We start from the raw sequence: 17,493 nt of genomic DNA on the forward strand, positions 1-17,493 counted from the left end.
TCATTCCCATTACTCAATCATAGCTTTCTGCTGTTCATCAGACAGAAATCAGCAGAGGCGCTATTCTGTTCTCAGGAAACACACGTGATGCTTCATCCGACGTCAGAATACCCCATGCTTCCTGGCCAACTCAGCCTTACCTGAAATTTGCTTCCCAGTGCCATACCCAAACCAAACTCAGCACTTGTTCCATGATTAACCTGTTTTAAGTGACCTAATGGAGGCTATTTAACTAAAGGTGAAATATAAGTGTACTGGAAATTGCGGGGGGACACTTGAAAGACATGGTTTAAAACAGCAGTTGCCTATGGGAGGTAGCATTTAGTTTGAAAATTTTTATATTTCCCTTTTTAACTACCAGTTATATTATTTAAATATTTACTAACTTAGCACTTCATTTAATTCTCTTTAAAGTAAGAGAAACCTAGTTTGAAATTTACAGTCAGCAGGCCTGCCAGGATATATTTCACAGAGTTTAATCTCAATACTGTAAAGGAACTTTGAAAAAAAATCATTTTGGAAGATTAGTTCCTTATAGATTTTTAGATGTATACTAAAGGCATTCACTTAGGGTTTCCCATCAAGTACAAAATACTGTATAAACATCCCCATTAATATCTACCCACAACAGAAGGTTGCTCTTTTTTTTGTATACAGACACAAAGCCTGCTCCAAAAAAAGAATTAATCCTCGTATTGAGGGGTAACAGAAGTTCCCTACCTAAAAGGCCATGAGGTTCAGATTTGCGCCTCTCAGAGCTTCTGCCCTGGTCCTTTTGTTTCTTGCTTCCTCTAAGACTGCCAAAACGCTTCATGAGCTGCAGCAGGCACCAAAGCAATAGCAGCCGTCAATCATACCAGGTATCGGAGAAGAAGAAAGAGCAGATCTGATCAAAAGGTGGAGGGGGGCAGGAAAATAAGTCAGTTAAAATGGAAATGCAGGGGCAAAAAGTAAGATATTCCAAAAAGTCAGCTGAAACAATGTGCGGCTATGAAAGCTTCAGCTTCTGAATTTCTGAAAGACTTCAGACCACGTCTTAATGACAAAAAGATCCAGAAGGAGTAGCTGAACTTTGCCCAAAGCAGTTCCGATCTTAATTCTTACTGTACAGTAACTATTCTGAAAATATCTGTGGATACCAGGAGAATTTCAAAAGCCCGTACAGCTTGCAGCAGCAGTTCTTATCCTTACGCAGTCAGAAAGCTTCAGAGGCTGAAACAGAATTTCACCAGTGGGTCAGCTTATGCAGAAGAGGTCAGTAACTAGCTGACAAGCTCCCCCTTTTAAAAAATACTAAATATGCAAAGGAAGCACAAGTCCTCTTGAAGGGAATTGTCATGTGCAGTTCTGCATGATGTCTCTTTAAAAAGACTGTAAAAGGAAACCACCCCTGTACAGACAATTCTTGGCACCAATTGGTCAGAGCACATTCACATTATGACATGACATCACACAACTATTTTGATTCATGTGTCCTAAGTCTTTGCAGGGACAGAATCATACGGCTGCCTATTGATGAGCTAAGAAGTGACAGGCTCCTTGAGGACGAATAGCTAATGGATTAATGGGGAATGAGGCCTTGCCAGTTCCTTAAAAGGAAGGTGGTCATCTTTTGGAAACTAGAGACAGAGCTGCGTGGTAGACATTTCTGTAGCAACTTGCACTCTCTCCAAATATCCTTGTACTGCACACAAGGAAATGGTTCTGATAGACTGCCCACATTCAGCCAGTGCCCTGCTCTCTGCAAAGCAAAGGGGACTTATGATAACTGTTTCCAACACAGATTACTTTAATTGAAATCTACCTTGCAAAACTTTTAAAACAAAAATTATAAAACAATGCAAAGCAGAAATCTCAAACCTGTAAGGGCTCTTATCCAGAGTAATTACCACACACATTTATTTGATTAGGATCTGGGATTCCAGATTTAGACAATTATTTTAGGAATGGGCTGAACATTCTGGGCTAGGTCCTCAATTGGAGTAAATCTGGGGTCTGGTCCAATGTTTCAATCTGCTTTGAATGCCAATCAGAGAATATCAGGGTTGGAAGGGACCTCAGGAGATCATCTAGTCCAACCCTCTGCTCAAAGCAGGACCAATCCTCAGACAGATTTTTGCCCCAGATCCCTAAATGGCGCCCTCAAGGATTGAACTCACAACCCTAGGGTTAGCAGGCCAATGCTCAAACCACTGAGCTATCCCTCCCCTTCCCATTGTCTTTTTTGAATTACCACCAGACAGGTCTGCTCAATGGTCTGCGGGGAGATGTTGCATGCGATGGGTACTGAGTTGCTGCGGAGAACTCCTTCTTGGGTGCTGGCTGGTGACTCTTGCCCACATGCTCAGGGTTTAGCTGATCGCCATATTTGGGGTCGGGAAGGAATTTTCCTCCAGGGCGGATTGGCGGGTGCCCTGGAGGTTTTTCGCCTTCCCCTGCAGCGTGGGGCACGGGTCGCTTGCTGGTGGTGTCTCTGCAGCTTGAGGTCTTCAAACCATTTTTGAGGATTTCAATAACTCGGTCCTGGGATAGGGGTTGTATAAAATTGGATGGGTGGGGTTCTGTGGCCTGCCTTGTGCAGGAGGTCAGACTAGATGATCAGATTGGTCCCTTCTGACCTATGAGTCTATGAGTCTTCAGGCTTACAGTGAATTCTTGGTTAAAAAACAAATTCCATGATGTTCAAAGTATCAGGGAGTAGCCAGGTAAGACTGGATCTATAAAACAGAGTCCTGTGGCACCTTACAGACTAACAAATGTATTGGAGCATAAGCTTTCGTAGGTAAATACCCACTTCGTGATGTTCAAAGGAGCTGAATACCCACAGCTCCCATAGATTTCACTGGAATTTGTGAGTGCTGAGCACTTTCAAAAAATTAGATGCTACATGAATAATGAGAAGTTGCCACATCTCATTCTCCTCCATAAGGGAGAGGAGAGGAGAGGAGAGGAGAAATGGCCATTGGTACTGCCAGAGAGTCTCTCCTGACAAGTCATTATGGGGGAATTGCTATTGTCACAGCAAGGTCACAATCCATTTAAGTGCTGACTGACTCTCAGCATCTATCTGACTCTTAGCATCCACAGAAACAGAGTGCAACACACATCTCCAGCCCAAGAAAGCAATGGGGACCTAACAATCCTTCTGCTGAGTCCCACCAAATTCCTCCTCGCTCTGTGGCTTCTGACATCGCAGGGCATGCCATGTTTCAGAAACTTCAGAGTCAATTCTTACACACTCCAAGATTTCAGAGGCATGGTGCACACTGGATCGTCAACACTCAAGGTGTCCCAGAGCACAGGGAAGTCAGAATTAATTACGCTACAGAGATCCAGGTGAGACTTCTAGGTCCTGGTGACGCAAAAGAATTGGAGCACCTCCCCCCCATGCATTGTAAAGGAAACTTGGAAAAAGAGAACACATGGCAGGCACCCTTGGTTCTCCCTCCCACACTTCTTTAAAAAACCAAAGAAATTATTAACAAAAAGCTTCATTAACTTCAAACTAAGACTGCCCTATAGCCGAATACTGAATTTAAATATTGTACTCAAAGTTGTTCACAACTCTACCCCTCTCTACTTGTCCTCCCATCTCTTAGTCAAAACACCTTCCCTCGCCCCTTCTGCTCTGCCAGTTATGCCAGCCTTGTCAGTCTCTCTCACAATGATCTCAGTATTTTCCAGCAATGCTGCTCTTTATGCATGGAATACCCTCCCTGAATTATTCTGTATGGCCACTGCCCTCTCCTCCAAATCTTTCCCTGAGGCCCACCTTTCATAGAATTGTAGGACTGGCAGGGACCTCAAGAGGTCTTCTAGTCCAATCCCCTGCACTCAAGGCAGGACTATGTATTATCTAGAGACCATCCCTGACAGCTGTTTGTCTAACCTGCTCTTAAAAATCTCCAATGACTGAGATTCCACAACTTTCCTAGGCAATTTATTCCAGTGCTTATCCACCCTGACAGTTAGGAGGTATTTCCTAATGTCAAACCTAAACTGCCCTTACTGCAATTTAAGCCCATTGCTTCTCATCCTATCCTCAAAGGTTAAGAAGAACAATTTTTCTCTCTCCTCCTTGTAACAACCTTTTATGTACTTGAAAACTGGTATCATATCCTCCCTTAATCTTCTCTTCTCCAAACTAAACAGATCCAATTTTTTCAATCTTCCCTCATAGGTCATGTGTTCTAGATCTTTAATAATTTTTATTATTAATTATTATCATTGCTGTCTTCAGTTTGTCCACATCTTTCCTGAAATGACACACCCAGAACTGGACACAATATTCCAGCTGAGGCCTAATCAACGCAGAATAGAGCAGAAAAATGGCTTCTTGTGTCTTGCTTAAAACATTCCTGCTAATACATCCCAAAATGATGTTTGCTTCCCCCCCCCCCCCAACAGTGTTACACTGTTGACTTTCATTTCACTTATGATCCCCCATGACGCCCAGATCCCCTTCTGCGGTACTCCTTGCTAGGCAGTCATTTCCCATTATGTACGATTGTTCCTTCCTAAGTGAAGTACTTTGCATTTGTCCTTATTGAACGTCCCATCTTTATCCTGTAAGACCTTTAAACAATGTTCAAGTTGTACACATTCATGTTTAAAAAAGACAAGTCAATCGGAGATGTGTGCGAGTTTCTGGGAATAGAATTTGGCCCAGTAACTTTACAAGGAATAGAGGGCAAGAGAAGAAGAGAGAGAAAGCTAAGAAAACAGCCAGTAAATAAACATCTGAAATTCCCTTCCCCCAGGTGAAAATAAATGAGCCTCACTACAAAATCACTGTTAACTACATATCCACTCTACTCTCCCCACAGCAGCATTTTCTCTTTCTTCTGCACTACTGTGACCACTGACAATGACTTAATGTCATTAGAAAGAAAAAAATTTAAATCCCTTTTTAATGAGATAGAAATTGGTATCCCTTCAGTGCAGAAACAATATTCTCATACCCCTGTTTGGCAGGAGCCAAGAATAAATACACACTGATGACCTTTTCAAGCAGGCCACTGCACCAAAGGGACTCATTTCCCGTTGTCAAGAATGGCAGCCAGGCTCTGAAGGTTTTACATACTGCTACTAGAAAATCAGACAATGCTGTGTAACAACAGACTTTCATGGCAATTTGTTAGAAAACAGTAAGTGCTTGGAGTGCAATCGCTTTGGCTCCTGGAGCTGACATTCTAACAACTGATACTGCACCTGCACATCTGATTTCACATCTGTGTTAACAAGTTCTGTGGAAACATCTGAAAAAAATAATAAAAAGCCAGGCTTACTGGAGCTGTATTAGGACAGCCAAAGTTCTGGCAGCTTGAAACTAAAATCTCCTCTAAACAGCAATGTAAATACTTTGTCAAGTAGTTTTTAGGTCCCCAGATGTAAGCTATACCATGTTCTGTCTCCAGGGATAGCGATCAAATTTTTTAAAAACCTAATGCTGCTGATCCTGAGCCTTGTGGAGCACCCAGACCTCCAGCTGATCTCAAAGGAAATTGAGGTTGCTGATGTGCAGACTCAGGTCAAAGATAAAAAGATATTTTTCAAGAATTAAATTAATCACAAGGCTGTGGGTTTTCTGGTGAGAGGAGCAAGAGTGTGTGTGAAATTCTTCCCTGTAATGTTGGACACCTGACTACAAGAGCACTGGGCAAACAAATTAGATCCACCCAGTGAGATCTATGAACCAGTTTCATTTCATATAATCAATTTCACTCTGTTAGTTCTTCCTGCCCACCCCCTTCTGAAGATTCCTTATGTCTCCATCCTGGTCCCTTCCCTGTTCTGCCTCTGTACCTTACCCTGATTTGACTTCCTCCATTCTCATGGTTTTAATGACCATCACTATGCTGACAACTCTTCAATTTACCTCTGCCCCGCCCAATCTCTCTGCCTGGGCTCACTCTCAGATCTGCAGCTGTCTCTCTGACACCTCTTCCTGGATGACTGTGTTGTCAACTCAAACACTACATGGCTAAAATAGAACTCCTCATCTTTCCCCTCACTGCCCAAATTCTCCCCACACACACCCTCTTCTATATCCCACCAACCTCCTTGTGCCTCAGACTCACAACTGCAATATGTCCCCTGGCACCTCTCCATCCTTCACCACTTATACCCCTTTAGGCTGCTGCTAAATCTTTCATTTCTTCCTCTACCTCTCCCATATCAATCATTTCTCTCCTTCACTGCTGCCAACCCTCTCACCCAGGCCTTGGTACTCTCCTGCTTAGACTATTGCAACTCCTGTTCTCTGGCATGCCCGACTCCCACTTTGCTCCCCATTCCAGTCTATCCAAAATGATGTCACTAAGTAAACTTGTCTCTCTCTCCTGCCAATCTGACCTTGTCAGCCCCACACTCTCAGAGTCTCTTCCCTGGCATCAAATTCAAACTCCTTCCCACCTTCAAGGCTTTGCACACATTCTGTCTTCCTCTCTCCTTTTGTTGCATGTCACTCATATGATGTGCTTCTGCTTCCCTTCACATACCCTTTGTGTCCCTCTCCCATAAACAGAGCCCTACATATAATTATGCAGACATGAAGAATAATGTAATTATCTATTTTTCCCAAATATGCTGCATATTTGTAATCCAGGTGCCAGGGCTGGTGCAAAGATGTTTCGTGCCCTAGGCGAATTTTCCACCTTGTGCCCTCCCCTGTTCCCGAGCCCCCACCCTGACGCCCCTCCCCCCTGGGAGGCGGGAGAAGTGAAGCAGCCACGGCGTGCTCATGGAGGAGGAAGGGCAGGGGTGAGCTGGGGTGGGGAGTTCCCCTGCGTGCCGCCCCTTCCCCTTACTTGCTGCAGGCAGCCCTTCCCGCGCTCCCCTGCCCCAGCTCCCTCCGCCTAAATGCTGGGCAACCAGGGTGGTCGAAGATACGGCCACCGCGGTCACTGCCGAAGAAAATGTCACCCCTCAAATCCAAGCACCCCAGGCGACCGCCTAGGTCGCCTAAATGGTTGCACTGGCCCTGCCAGGTGCTAAGCTTTATTTTACTGAGTCTCCAGCCCTTATGGTTGCAAGACAAATTTAATAATGAGGATTGAATGTAATCAATGCAGGGATGTCTGACTGAAGAGGAGCTCTGTGTAAGCTCGAAAGCTTCTCTCTCACCAACAGAAGCTGGTCCAGTAAAATGATATTAACTCACTGACTTTGAGTCTCTACAGAGAGAGCATGAAACAACAGCTCTGATATCCACAAACTTCCCTATTCATCTCAGTGCAGGGTTAACTCTGGACTCTGAAGCCTTGTCTACACTACAGGGGGAGAGCGATCTAAGTTACGCAACTTCAGCTATGTAAATAACATAGCTGAATCGACATACTTAGATCTACTTACCACAGGGTCCACACTATGCTATGTCGATGGGAGACGATCTCCTGTCGATTCCCCTTGCACTTCTCATTCAGTTGGAGTACAGGAGTTGACAGGAGAGCGATCTGCAGTCGATTTAGCGGGTCTTCACTAGACCCACTAAATCGACCGCCAATGCACCTAACGCCGCGCATCAATCCCCCAGTAAGTATAGACAAGCCCTGATGTAAATATTTTAAATAACAAGGTTGTTAACTATTTCACAGCTGATCATTTTACCTGAAACATCAAGTTGATGCACTTTTCCCTTTCGGTTAGAGGTAGCAGCAAAGCTACTGACTCAGTTTCACGCACTCAAGGTTTGCTGGGGTGAAATGTTTTCCCATTATCCACTTTTGCCTGTATGCTGGCCCCTCTAGGGGAGGTCTGAAGCACAGTGATGGGGCACTGGCACTGCTTTTGTTTTTGCTGTGGGTACGCAGAGGACTTCAGTCTGCGGTGTCAGGCACTGGCTTCACAAAAACTGGTTTTGAAAAACAAGAAACCTAAATTAAGATGTAATAATTTTTTTAAATACCCAAAATGTGTTCTAACCTCCCCAGATCACTCTGTAAATTATTGCTACATTAAATCCTGACACCTCTGGGATGTTTCTTAAACCCACCCTTCCCAGGGATTTAAGATGGAGCACAAGGAATATCAATAACTTTCATGGGAATAGTGAGTGCTGGTGTAATGGTGATTTCTAGTAACAAAAATAGTGCATTCCTGCTTTACACATTAAGGACAACGAGTAAGGACTGCAGGATTTGCGTCCATAACAAATCATCATTTGTTAGCATCTGATTAGTAAACTATGCAGCATATTTCTGCAGCAATCATACATGCTTTTTACCCACAAAAAGAATGTTATTAATATCTAAGCAGAGCTGTTATTACATACTGATCAATCAGGCTGCATTTGAGCTGATAATCACACATCAAGTCTATTCTGACAAACACAAAATCAAAAAAGATAGTTAGGAGTTTTTAGCTAATGAGGAACGTATCCAGAAGAAGGTTTTACACAAATTAATAGACACAGAAAAATTATCATAGAGAAACTTTCTTTCTCTCTTCCCTTTCTTCTCATTGCTTCCCCCACCTTGACTTGGAACAGCCAGACTTATCTGGCCATTGCACAATTCCATAAATCAGACTCATTCGGCATTGCAGAGCAGAACAAAGCATTCCCCTCCGTTCGAATGGCTGCAAAGGCTTTCGGACAACACTGAACGGAGAAAAAAAATGAAACTTAAGAGATGGCTCATAGTGGAAAGGTGTGATTCATGCCCATAGCCTCACAATTCCTGGTGTGACAATGGGCACACTGAAGTGGAGGAGACTTAGCATCACTATCCCACAGTTCAGGGCAGGGAATACCTTATCCAACAGATACTACCAGAATACTATAGGGAATAACCTAACTGAAATGAAATTGGACAGGACACTGGGAGTGATCTTCTATCCCTGTAGTAAGTGCCATGGGAACTTTAATCTTCAAAAAAAAGTCAGTATCTTGGTTTTACTGTAACACAAAGATGAAATCACCTAACATGCATTGTCCTTAACAGAAGACTATGGTACTGGTTCTTTATTGACTTGGAGAGAAGATGAACACATACTGAATTACCAACACCACTATATTACAAACATGCTACTCTAATACCTAGCTATTTCCCATTAAACGACTAACCAGGCTCAGAGTGCTTAGCTTTGCAGCCCAAGTTGATAAGCCACAAGGTGGTGGTAGCAGCAACATAGCTTAACACAAATTCAGTGTAGTTTTAACCATGGAGTTGAAAAAATTATCACAAAATCTAGTCATAAAAAACAGACGTTAAAAGTAATTTCAGATTATACACCTGCCCCCCTACTAATTATTGTAGTTTTAGAATCACTTGCCCTGTTTTCAAAGGATTTTTTCTCCCCTATTTCTATATGAAAGACCTACATAAACAGGAAAAACTGACTATACAGGAGAAGCAGAGCAACTGACTATGCAAAGGGCTATGAAATGCACACAGTAAGCAAACTGGAAAAGATGTTTTTCAGAATTACTATTCTCTAATCTTTTGAGTGAAAATGATCTTGTGTCCACTGGAGCAATAAGTAAAAAAAAAAAAAAAAAAAAATCAGACAAGTGTGATTTTTAAGTTCACGATATCCCCTTAGTATTTTATCATGAACCGGCACTATGGCACTGGGGTATATAAATACACACACACAAGATAGTATGCCACAATGGACAGCAACAGTTGCCCCCTTCTGTTAGCCGTCCATGCCCACCAGAAAGAAAAAACTCCAGTGATAGCCCAGTGAAGAAAAGAAAAGAAGAACCATGCTCTGAAGATATAAAACTTTAGGAACAGAGTGGATACAAGTCAATGATTCATGTTTTTTAAAATCAGATTTTCTTGATTTAAATCTGATTTTTTTATTTAAATTAAATATTTTTCTTTTTAAAAATAAACCTATTTAAAATTAAATCTGACGTCATGACAAAAATTCATGCCCTATGACCTGTCCATGACCTTTACTATATACCCCTTACTAAAAACTGGGCAGGAGGTCATGGGTGCTCTAGGGGGGATGGTCTGGGAGTGACACAGGTGCTGGGGGAGATGGCCCAGGTTTCTGCTGGTGCTGGGGGGGACGGGAAGTGGCGTGCGGCCTGGGACCCCTGCTGGTGCTGGCAGCTAGGTGGGCAGGCAGCAGCACACAGCCCGGGATCCCAGCTGGTGTGGGGCAAGGGTTGGCAGGGGCTCCCTACCCAGCTCCGGGTGTCCTTGCAGTTCCTAGGTGGCAGAGGGGCCAGGGGTCTCCACGCGCTGCTCCCACCACAAGCACCAGCTGCGCAGCCCCCATTGGCCGGGAACCACAGCCAATGGGAGCTGCGGGTGTGGGCAGCGCATGAAGCCCCCTGATCCCTCTGCCTAGAAGCTGCAAGACCATGCCAGTGGGAGCCAGGGAGCCCCCTACCCCTAGGTAAGCTCCCCTCACTACCAGCCCAATCCCCGCCCCTAGCCCTGATCCCCCTCCCACACACCCAAACTGCTGCTGCCCAGCTCGGGCAGCCCCGGAGCCAGCACCAGCCACTGCAGAAGTCACGGAGGTCACAGAAAGTCACAAAATCTATGACTTCCATGACAGACTCGCAGCCTTAATCATGACAACCTATTTTTGAGGCCTAAACTTACTACAATCTTTAAAAATCATTTAAATTAAACAAAAAAGTGATACTCAAGTAGTAATTATTTGCTGCTGAGGTTTTAAAGAAAGTCAGACTACTGAACTAGTGGAATTCACTGGCTAAGCACCTGGAACCAGAGTTAAAGTGTTAAACCAGCTTTTGATAGCAATAGCCTCTTCTGCAGACGCAGAAAGAATATTTTCTTCACTTAAGTTTATTCAGCTTGTTCAGTTCAGTGATTAGCTCATTCAAAATTAAGAAACCAACTGGGAGCTGAAAAAGCAGGAAAACTTGTTTCTCTCTTCCAATCTGTGATGAGGTGCACTCACCGCTGGTGAGTACCTCCTGTCATGTTGTTGCAATCCCGAACTCTTAATCTCTGCTCCTGGTGCCTCCTGTTGGCTGTAGCCCTCATCAGGTGTGTCTTCAGTGACTCAGCCCTCCAGCTACGTCACACACAGTCTAAAATTGACAAACCCCTTCCAGAGTAAGAAAAAAATCCTACAAGGACTATCACTGTGTCCTTGTTGGCATCTGCAGTCCTGTCTCTGGGCTCAGTCCTCGTTCCCTTCTGGGCTAGTTTTAAGTCTGTTCCTTCACTGTTGTGGAGCACTGGCCCCTGACCTTTCTCCTTGGAGACTCTTTGTCCTCGGTGGTTCTCTGGTGTTCCATCTCTCCAGCCAGATCACTATTTAACTTCAGTCCCCTTCCAGGGGGTTGTGACCAGGAGTTCACTCAACAGTCTGTCTGCCCTTATCAGGGTCTTCAGCCCCGTCCCTGAGCCCTTTAAATCCCAGTCCTTTGCTTGGGCTTCTAAACGAACCTTATCCCCTTCTCGGGACATAGGCTACTTCCTCAGTGGTTGGTGGGGGGACCCAGGCTCACCTACTGCTCTGGATCCCAACCCAGCAACCCTATAAACAGCAGCCATGTGCTTCTTCCATTAATAGTTGCTGCTGTATTCGCTGGGCTGCTTCCCACATAGCCCTTACCTCAGGGCTGATGTTCTCAACTCCTCTTCTTTCTCACTGAGTGACAATGTCACCAGAACCCATCTTCTGGTTCTTCCTGGAGCTCCAGTGACCAGCAGGAAGCACCCTTCCTTGCTCCTCTGGTCCCAGTCCAGAACTGACTTGCTCAGGCCCTGCAGCTCTTTTAAACTGATTCCACTGCGCTCTGATTGGCTGCTCACTGCAGCCTTTCTAGGCAGGCCTGGAGGACCCACCTCCCTTCCTAGGATGGGGTGTGGTAGGACCTTGAGGCTTCCAGCAGGGGCTTCAAAGGGCACGGTACACCCAGTCACACAATCTATGAATAAAAACTAAGTGTGAGATATACTAGTTCTAAAATACCAAAGAACATGGTAACCAGAAAACAATCAGTTCAATTCACTACCTACAGAAAAGACTTCATTTAATAAATCTAAATGCAAAACATGTTTTGATAAACTTACTTATTTTCCTTACGTATCCAGCACATTTAAAGTTGTTTTACTTAACTAATAAAAGCTCTTTTAAATGATGTTTTTTGAGCATTTTGATTGAATTACAATTTCCATCCAAATGGAGCTTGACACAAAACACAAGTAAAAAATTGATCATTATCCAGTAAATAAGAATATCATTCACCATTTTCTAACATAATACAAAAATGTAAAAATGAAGAATCAGTATCAATGTATGCTAACCTATATAATTACTTAAATAAATGTGTGCAGATATAGTGATATATAAGAAACGGTCTCTTACATAACCACAGACTACACAAGGCTTGATGGATAAAAACAACACAATGGATTTCATCACAGTGTGTGATATACACAACACAGGTGTAATGCCAAAGAAACTCTGGAAGGCACTGAAGTGTCATCTAATCAGTACCTTCCAATGGTACACTGTCATTTCAAGTGATATTGCTCTTGGGAGTGGTACCATAATGGACTGGCAGCAACTCTCTGACCACAGAAATAGACTGGTGATCAAATCCAACCTACTGGTAATCACCCTTGTGTTTGAAGACATCTTCATCTTGGTGCATATGTTCACACCATCATGAAATCAAACAGAACCCCATTTGCTTTTTAATATACCACAAAAGCTCAAAAAGGAGAACCAAACAAAAAACATGACCTACTCTTGATCACTTCTCTGATCTAATGATTCTGGAAAAATTTCGCTATCAGCAAGGAAATGAAGTTGAGGACCTTGCATAAGTTTATATCAAGAATAATTAAAAAACAAAAAACTTACTAGCAAACTCTGGCTATAAACTCTGTTCTCTGGGTAGAAAATACTCACAAAAATCTGACTCGGTGTTCACATTGCTCTGAATAATTCTATGCATGATGTGTCTGCCTCACATATAGTGGTTCCAAAGAGCTTACTAGAATTAGCTAGCCAAGTACTAAGACCCAGCCTGAAAGGAGCCTGAACAGATGGATGTATGGAGGAGGAAGCATTCATTATTTTATACATCAGGCCTGAAAAACTTATATAAAAATCTTCCTAGCTTTTCTCTCCATCTTACTGAGATTTGTGGGTACAGAGGAGACAAAGTAATTTTCTTAGCAACAGAAAAGTAAAAACGTGCTCCTACTAGAATTTTTAAAGGAGGTTAACACACTGGGAAAAAAGACAGACCCTGGAGCTCACTGACTAATGGTACCTATAAAGACCAACCTTCCGGCACAATGAAAAGAGTAAACAGCGGCAAAGACTGGGGCAGCAGGTAGTTAGAGGGGGCAGCAAATCTTTAAGTGAGTTAAGATGCAAGATCTCTTATGTGATATCATCATCCAAGCTCCTGTCTTTGCTATTTCTCTACAATATTGCCATAAGTACTCCAGCGATAGGTAGGGAACTCTACAAGGGGACATCGCATCCAATTTGCAAACTGCCAGCCTACCCTCTGTGAGCTTTGCTCCATACACTAGGAAGACTTGAGGGTGTGAATCAAAGAAAAAATGTGAGATGACAGTGTGTAGTTTAAGGCAGAGAAAAAACTGCAAGATATGGAAAATTCTTTTGCTGTTCATTCATTACACCAAGTGCTTGAAAACACTGTGGATTATGAAGCGTAGAGGAACCATATTTATGGCCACTGTCATTACCTGGTGTATTTCATCGCGTGGTCAGTTCACATGGTCTCATAGTCATAACACACACCTTCACCAACTATGTATTTATTATTTCTGTACACAGTAACACAGTGTTGCTGGCTTACAGCAAGAAGGGGCTTCCCTGCAACTTCACTCCCTAGCCCAAGCTCACTCTCTACGCTTCCCTCCTGCGCACAGTTGCTCTCGGTTCCTACCACTTATATGCTCCCAATTACATCATTAGCCTGGTGACTACCATCCAGGCACTCAGAATCCCCCAACAGAAAGTATTTAATTGCTCATAACTGAGCCTGCAGCCTTCTTCATGCTGCAGCAAACATCAGTGACCAGGGTGCTACTCACAGTACCCTGTCACAACCCTGAGAAAAACCTCATGTTAAAAAACAACAACACTGGCTTTGTTGGGGTCACTGAAGACATGAAATACGGGAGAATGTTGAATTATTCTTTCTAAATGGATTATGAAAGTGCTGAGAATGGATCATTTAGATTTTCCACTCTCTATCACTGCAGATCATATTCCTGGGGCAGGTCAAGTAGGGTCAGTCCAAGCCGTTCTGGCAGAATGTACACAGAGCAGATTGGCAGGAGAAATAAGACTCTGAAACCTGTCCGTACCAGTGAAAGTCTGTGACTAATGTTAAAGGCAGAGAATGCCCAGCCTACCTACCATACCCTGCTCTGTGTCTGAAAAGCATGGTTGGATGCTAAAGACAACAAAGCAGGATTTCACAGAAACAATTTCTCTCCCTCTCTAAACATTACTTGTTTGGAAGTTTTTTACTTAATAAAATATCATGGTTCTCGGAGCCTGAACCTCTGTCAAAGAAAAGGTTCAGCATTAGTTATGCCAGTGCAGGCCCCCTAACACTCTCGCACCATTGTGCTTCAGCTCTGACCTGAGGGACCACATCTAGGGCTGAAAGAACAGGTCAGTCTCCATGGCCCATCCAGGCCTTGATTCAACAATGGACTTAAGCATGTGCTTAACTCTAAGCACGTGAGTAGTCCCATGAGTAATCCCATTTATTTCAAATGGACCACTCATCTGGTTAAAGCTAAGCACAGACTTAAGTGCATTGCTGAATCGGGGCCTCAGTCTTTGGAGCCTCTACTGAAGCTGGCAACTAGTATGCCATTATGGGTGTTTCTACATGGCAAGTGAAGGTAGCACAGGTAAGCATTCAATCTTTAGTCTAGCTAGCCTGGGTAATAACAGTAGAGTAGACGTGGTTGCACGGGCTTCAGCACAGGATAGCTCACCAGGTACAAGCTTGCCAGGGAGTCAGGGAACCTGCAAGGGTTACTGGTCTGTGCTGAAGCCTGTCTACACTGTTATCCATGCTAAGTAGATTAAAGATTAAATGCTTACCTGTGCTACAATCACACCTTCACTTGCAGTGTAGGCATATCGTTAGTGCAACTTCAAGAGTGTCTTCTGGGTTTTGGACACCTGTCCCCTGGGAATGGGAGTGAGAGCCACAAAACTCACTTCACATGGGTCACCAGGCAGCCATGAAATGAAATAGTATCAACAGTTCTGCAGGTGAAGTGAGAGTATTGCAGTGCTCTGAATATCAGCTTTGTAAACTCATCTTCCTGCTGGATGCACATGGTGCTTTACAGAGATACAGAAAGACAAGGTCCCTGAGCAGAGACGCTTACAGTCAAAACAGAGAAAATAACAATGGGCAAAGTAATGAGGGGATTCAAAAATAATAAAGAAAAGGACTCTTTGTTTCATATGTACAGATTCTAGTTCCTTTTTTAATAAAATGATCCAATAACTCAAATATTTGCAAGTAAAGTGAAATTTAGGGTTTTTGCTCAGTGCATTTTTGGCACCAAAATATAAATACAATAGTGATAATAAACAATATGGATCACACTATAGCTAGTTGTTGTGTCTTTTCACCCACTGCAGTGGATTGAAGGGAGAGTGATGTGTGAAAATATCCATCCCTGTAACAGTCACAACACATACTTGTGCAGCTTGTCAACTCCCAGCAAGCCACAATACATGTGCTTGTTACCTCTGCTTTTACCACAAGTAAGTGTACCTCTTTTGGTGGCAAACTGGCACTTGGTAAGATTTTTCACCCTCTGCATTACTTTGTGGTCTATTTATTTTTACTCTGAAAAGCTCATTTTAAAATGACCAAGTCATGAAGTGCAATAACTTTCCTTCTAGAACAACTGTGGAATGCTCGCAGATTCCTTTTAAAGAACCGCTTATAATGAGCAGAAAGCACTTTACTTTTTTTGAAGTAGCCTTCTTCCTCTAATATAAGACATGAAGTGTTAGGAACAAAAAACAGATGTGTGCTACCTCTATTGCTGGGCACTTCACACATGTAACAATGCAAGGCCTGGTAAATGACATTCTCATTCACTCAAGAAAACATACTACCTACTTAGCCCTTCAGCTGGGTACTGCATCCTTTCAAAGCCACTATTAATCATGCCATAGAATTGGATGTAAAGAACAACCCAAACTGGTCATTATTTCTGTTGCAACTGGGACTGTCAAAATCAGGCTTTTACATGGTGCTTTAAGAAACCTTATCAGCTTTAAAGATTTTTTTTTTTTGCTATTATTACACAATGTGCATTAGGAAGGAAAAATCAATGTCATCACCTTGGCAGCCAGCAAGAAAGAGTTGGCAAGTCTCTGACAGTCATATTAATCACAAGCATGTGACTAGAACAGAAATATCTATCAAAAAACCTCTATCTTAAAAGCCATGAATAGAGGTTATTGCTTCTAGCCATGTACTTCTGTAACTCATGCAGGCTGTTTCCAGCCTTAATAAAATACTATAGGGGAGAGGGAAGGTAAGGGAAGCAGTGCTGCTCCAATGACCAGGGCACTGAACAAGGAATCAGGAAACTTGGGTTGTATTCTCAGCTCGGCTAGTGTTCGCACTGTGAGACCATGGGCAACACACTTACTCTCTTTGAGAGCCTCAAATGAACAGCTCTGTGAAAGTGCTCTATGGGAGACTTCCCATGAACAGGTCATACACTTTATTTCTAGTCCCTTCTCTCCCCCTATTAACCAGTAAGGGGATTAAAAATCCAAAAAGAAACATACAGGTCTTGTTAGTTCTCTGTAGATTTTTAAGGTCATTCAGAGGCCTCCCAGTTTCTCTTCTGTTTATATTCCTCCTATGTCGATACCCATTACCAGCCTATCTGCTGAGAGTGCAAATGGGAAAGTCACTCGAGAGTCTATCCTCTCATCCTCAGTAAATTGCTCAGAGTGGATTACTGCAGGAGCAATTCAGATGGCAACAGCCCTACTGGCCAGACACATGACAGCCCTACTGGCTGCAGTAGCATTGGAGAGTCTTATGGACTGGACATTTTAGCCACCTAATATGCATCTAAATCAAATTGATTGTTTTCATCCCCTCAGTGTATTAAAAGATGTAACACGAGCTACTGTAGCCGAGTGCAGCACAGATAAGGAAAGTTCAGCTTATCTTTATTTTGAGTTACAGCATTAGGCAGTCAGTGTTCCGCCCTCTGCAATTCCTCCTGGCACCCTCCCTGCGGGCCCCCTATTTATAGTCACCTGCTAAAAAATTAACGCTTTGTTAAACAACAAATCTACTAATGCCCTGCACTTCCATAGTACCTGCCATAGAAGTATATTAAAGCACTGTGCAGAAATTAAAGAATGAATCCTCACACCATCCCAGTGATGTAGGAAAGCCTCCTTGTCCCTTTTTACAGATAGGGAAACTGAGGCTTGTGGAGGTTAAGTGTTCTGCTCAAGGTTGCAAAATCTGTGGTACAGCCAAGAACAGAT

The 17,493-nt window shown here is 43.2% G+C and overlaps 1 protein-coding gene across 4 annotated transcripts in view; it reads right to left on the reverse strand.

Moving 5' to 3' along the window:
* The window catches only part of PRKAG2 (protein kinase AMP-activated non-catalytic subunit gamma 2), a 568,070-nt gene that overhangs the window by 246,035 nt on the left and 304,542 nt on the right, over positions 1 to 17,493 (reverse strand). For 2 of the 4 annotated variants that reach the window (XR_007772607.1, XM_050940417.1), the window contains exon 1: positions 721 to 1,212. The exons of 1 other annotated variant lie outside the window; for it this stretch is intronic. Coding sequence is in view for 2 of the 3 variants with exons in the window: in XM_050940417.1 (XP_050796374.1) it covers positions 721 to 814 (94 nt within the window). In the remaining variant the exon portion in view is untranslated. Of the gene's footprint in view, positions 1 to 720; positions 1,213 to 17,493 lie in introns of those variants that run through there. One more of the 4 variants, XM_050940416.1, reaches the window with a different exon arrangement.

Source organism: Gopherus flavomarginatus, chromosome 2 (genome assembly GCF_025201925.1).
Source record: "Gopherus flavomarginatus isolate rGopFla2 chromosome 2, rGopFla2.mat.asm, whole genome shotgun sequence".
Classification (NCBI taxonomy): domain Eukaryota; kingdom Metazoa; phylum Chordata; order Testudines; family Testudinidae; genus Gopherus; species Gopherus flavomarginatus.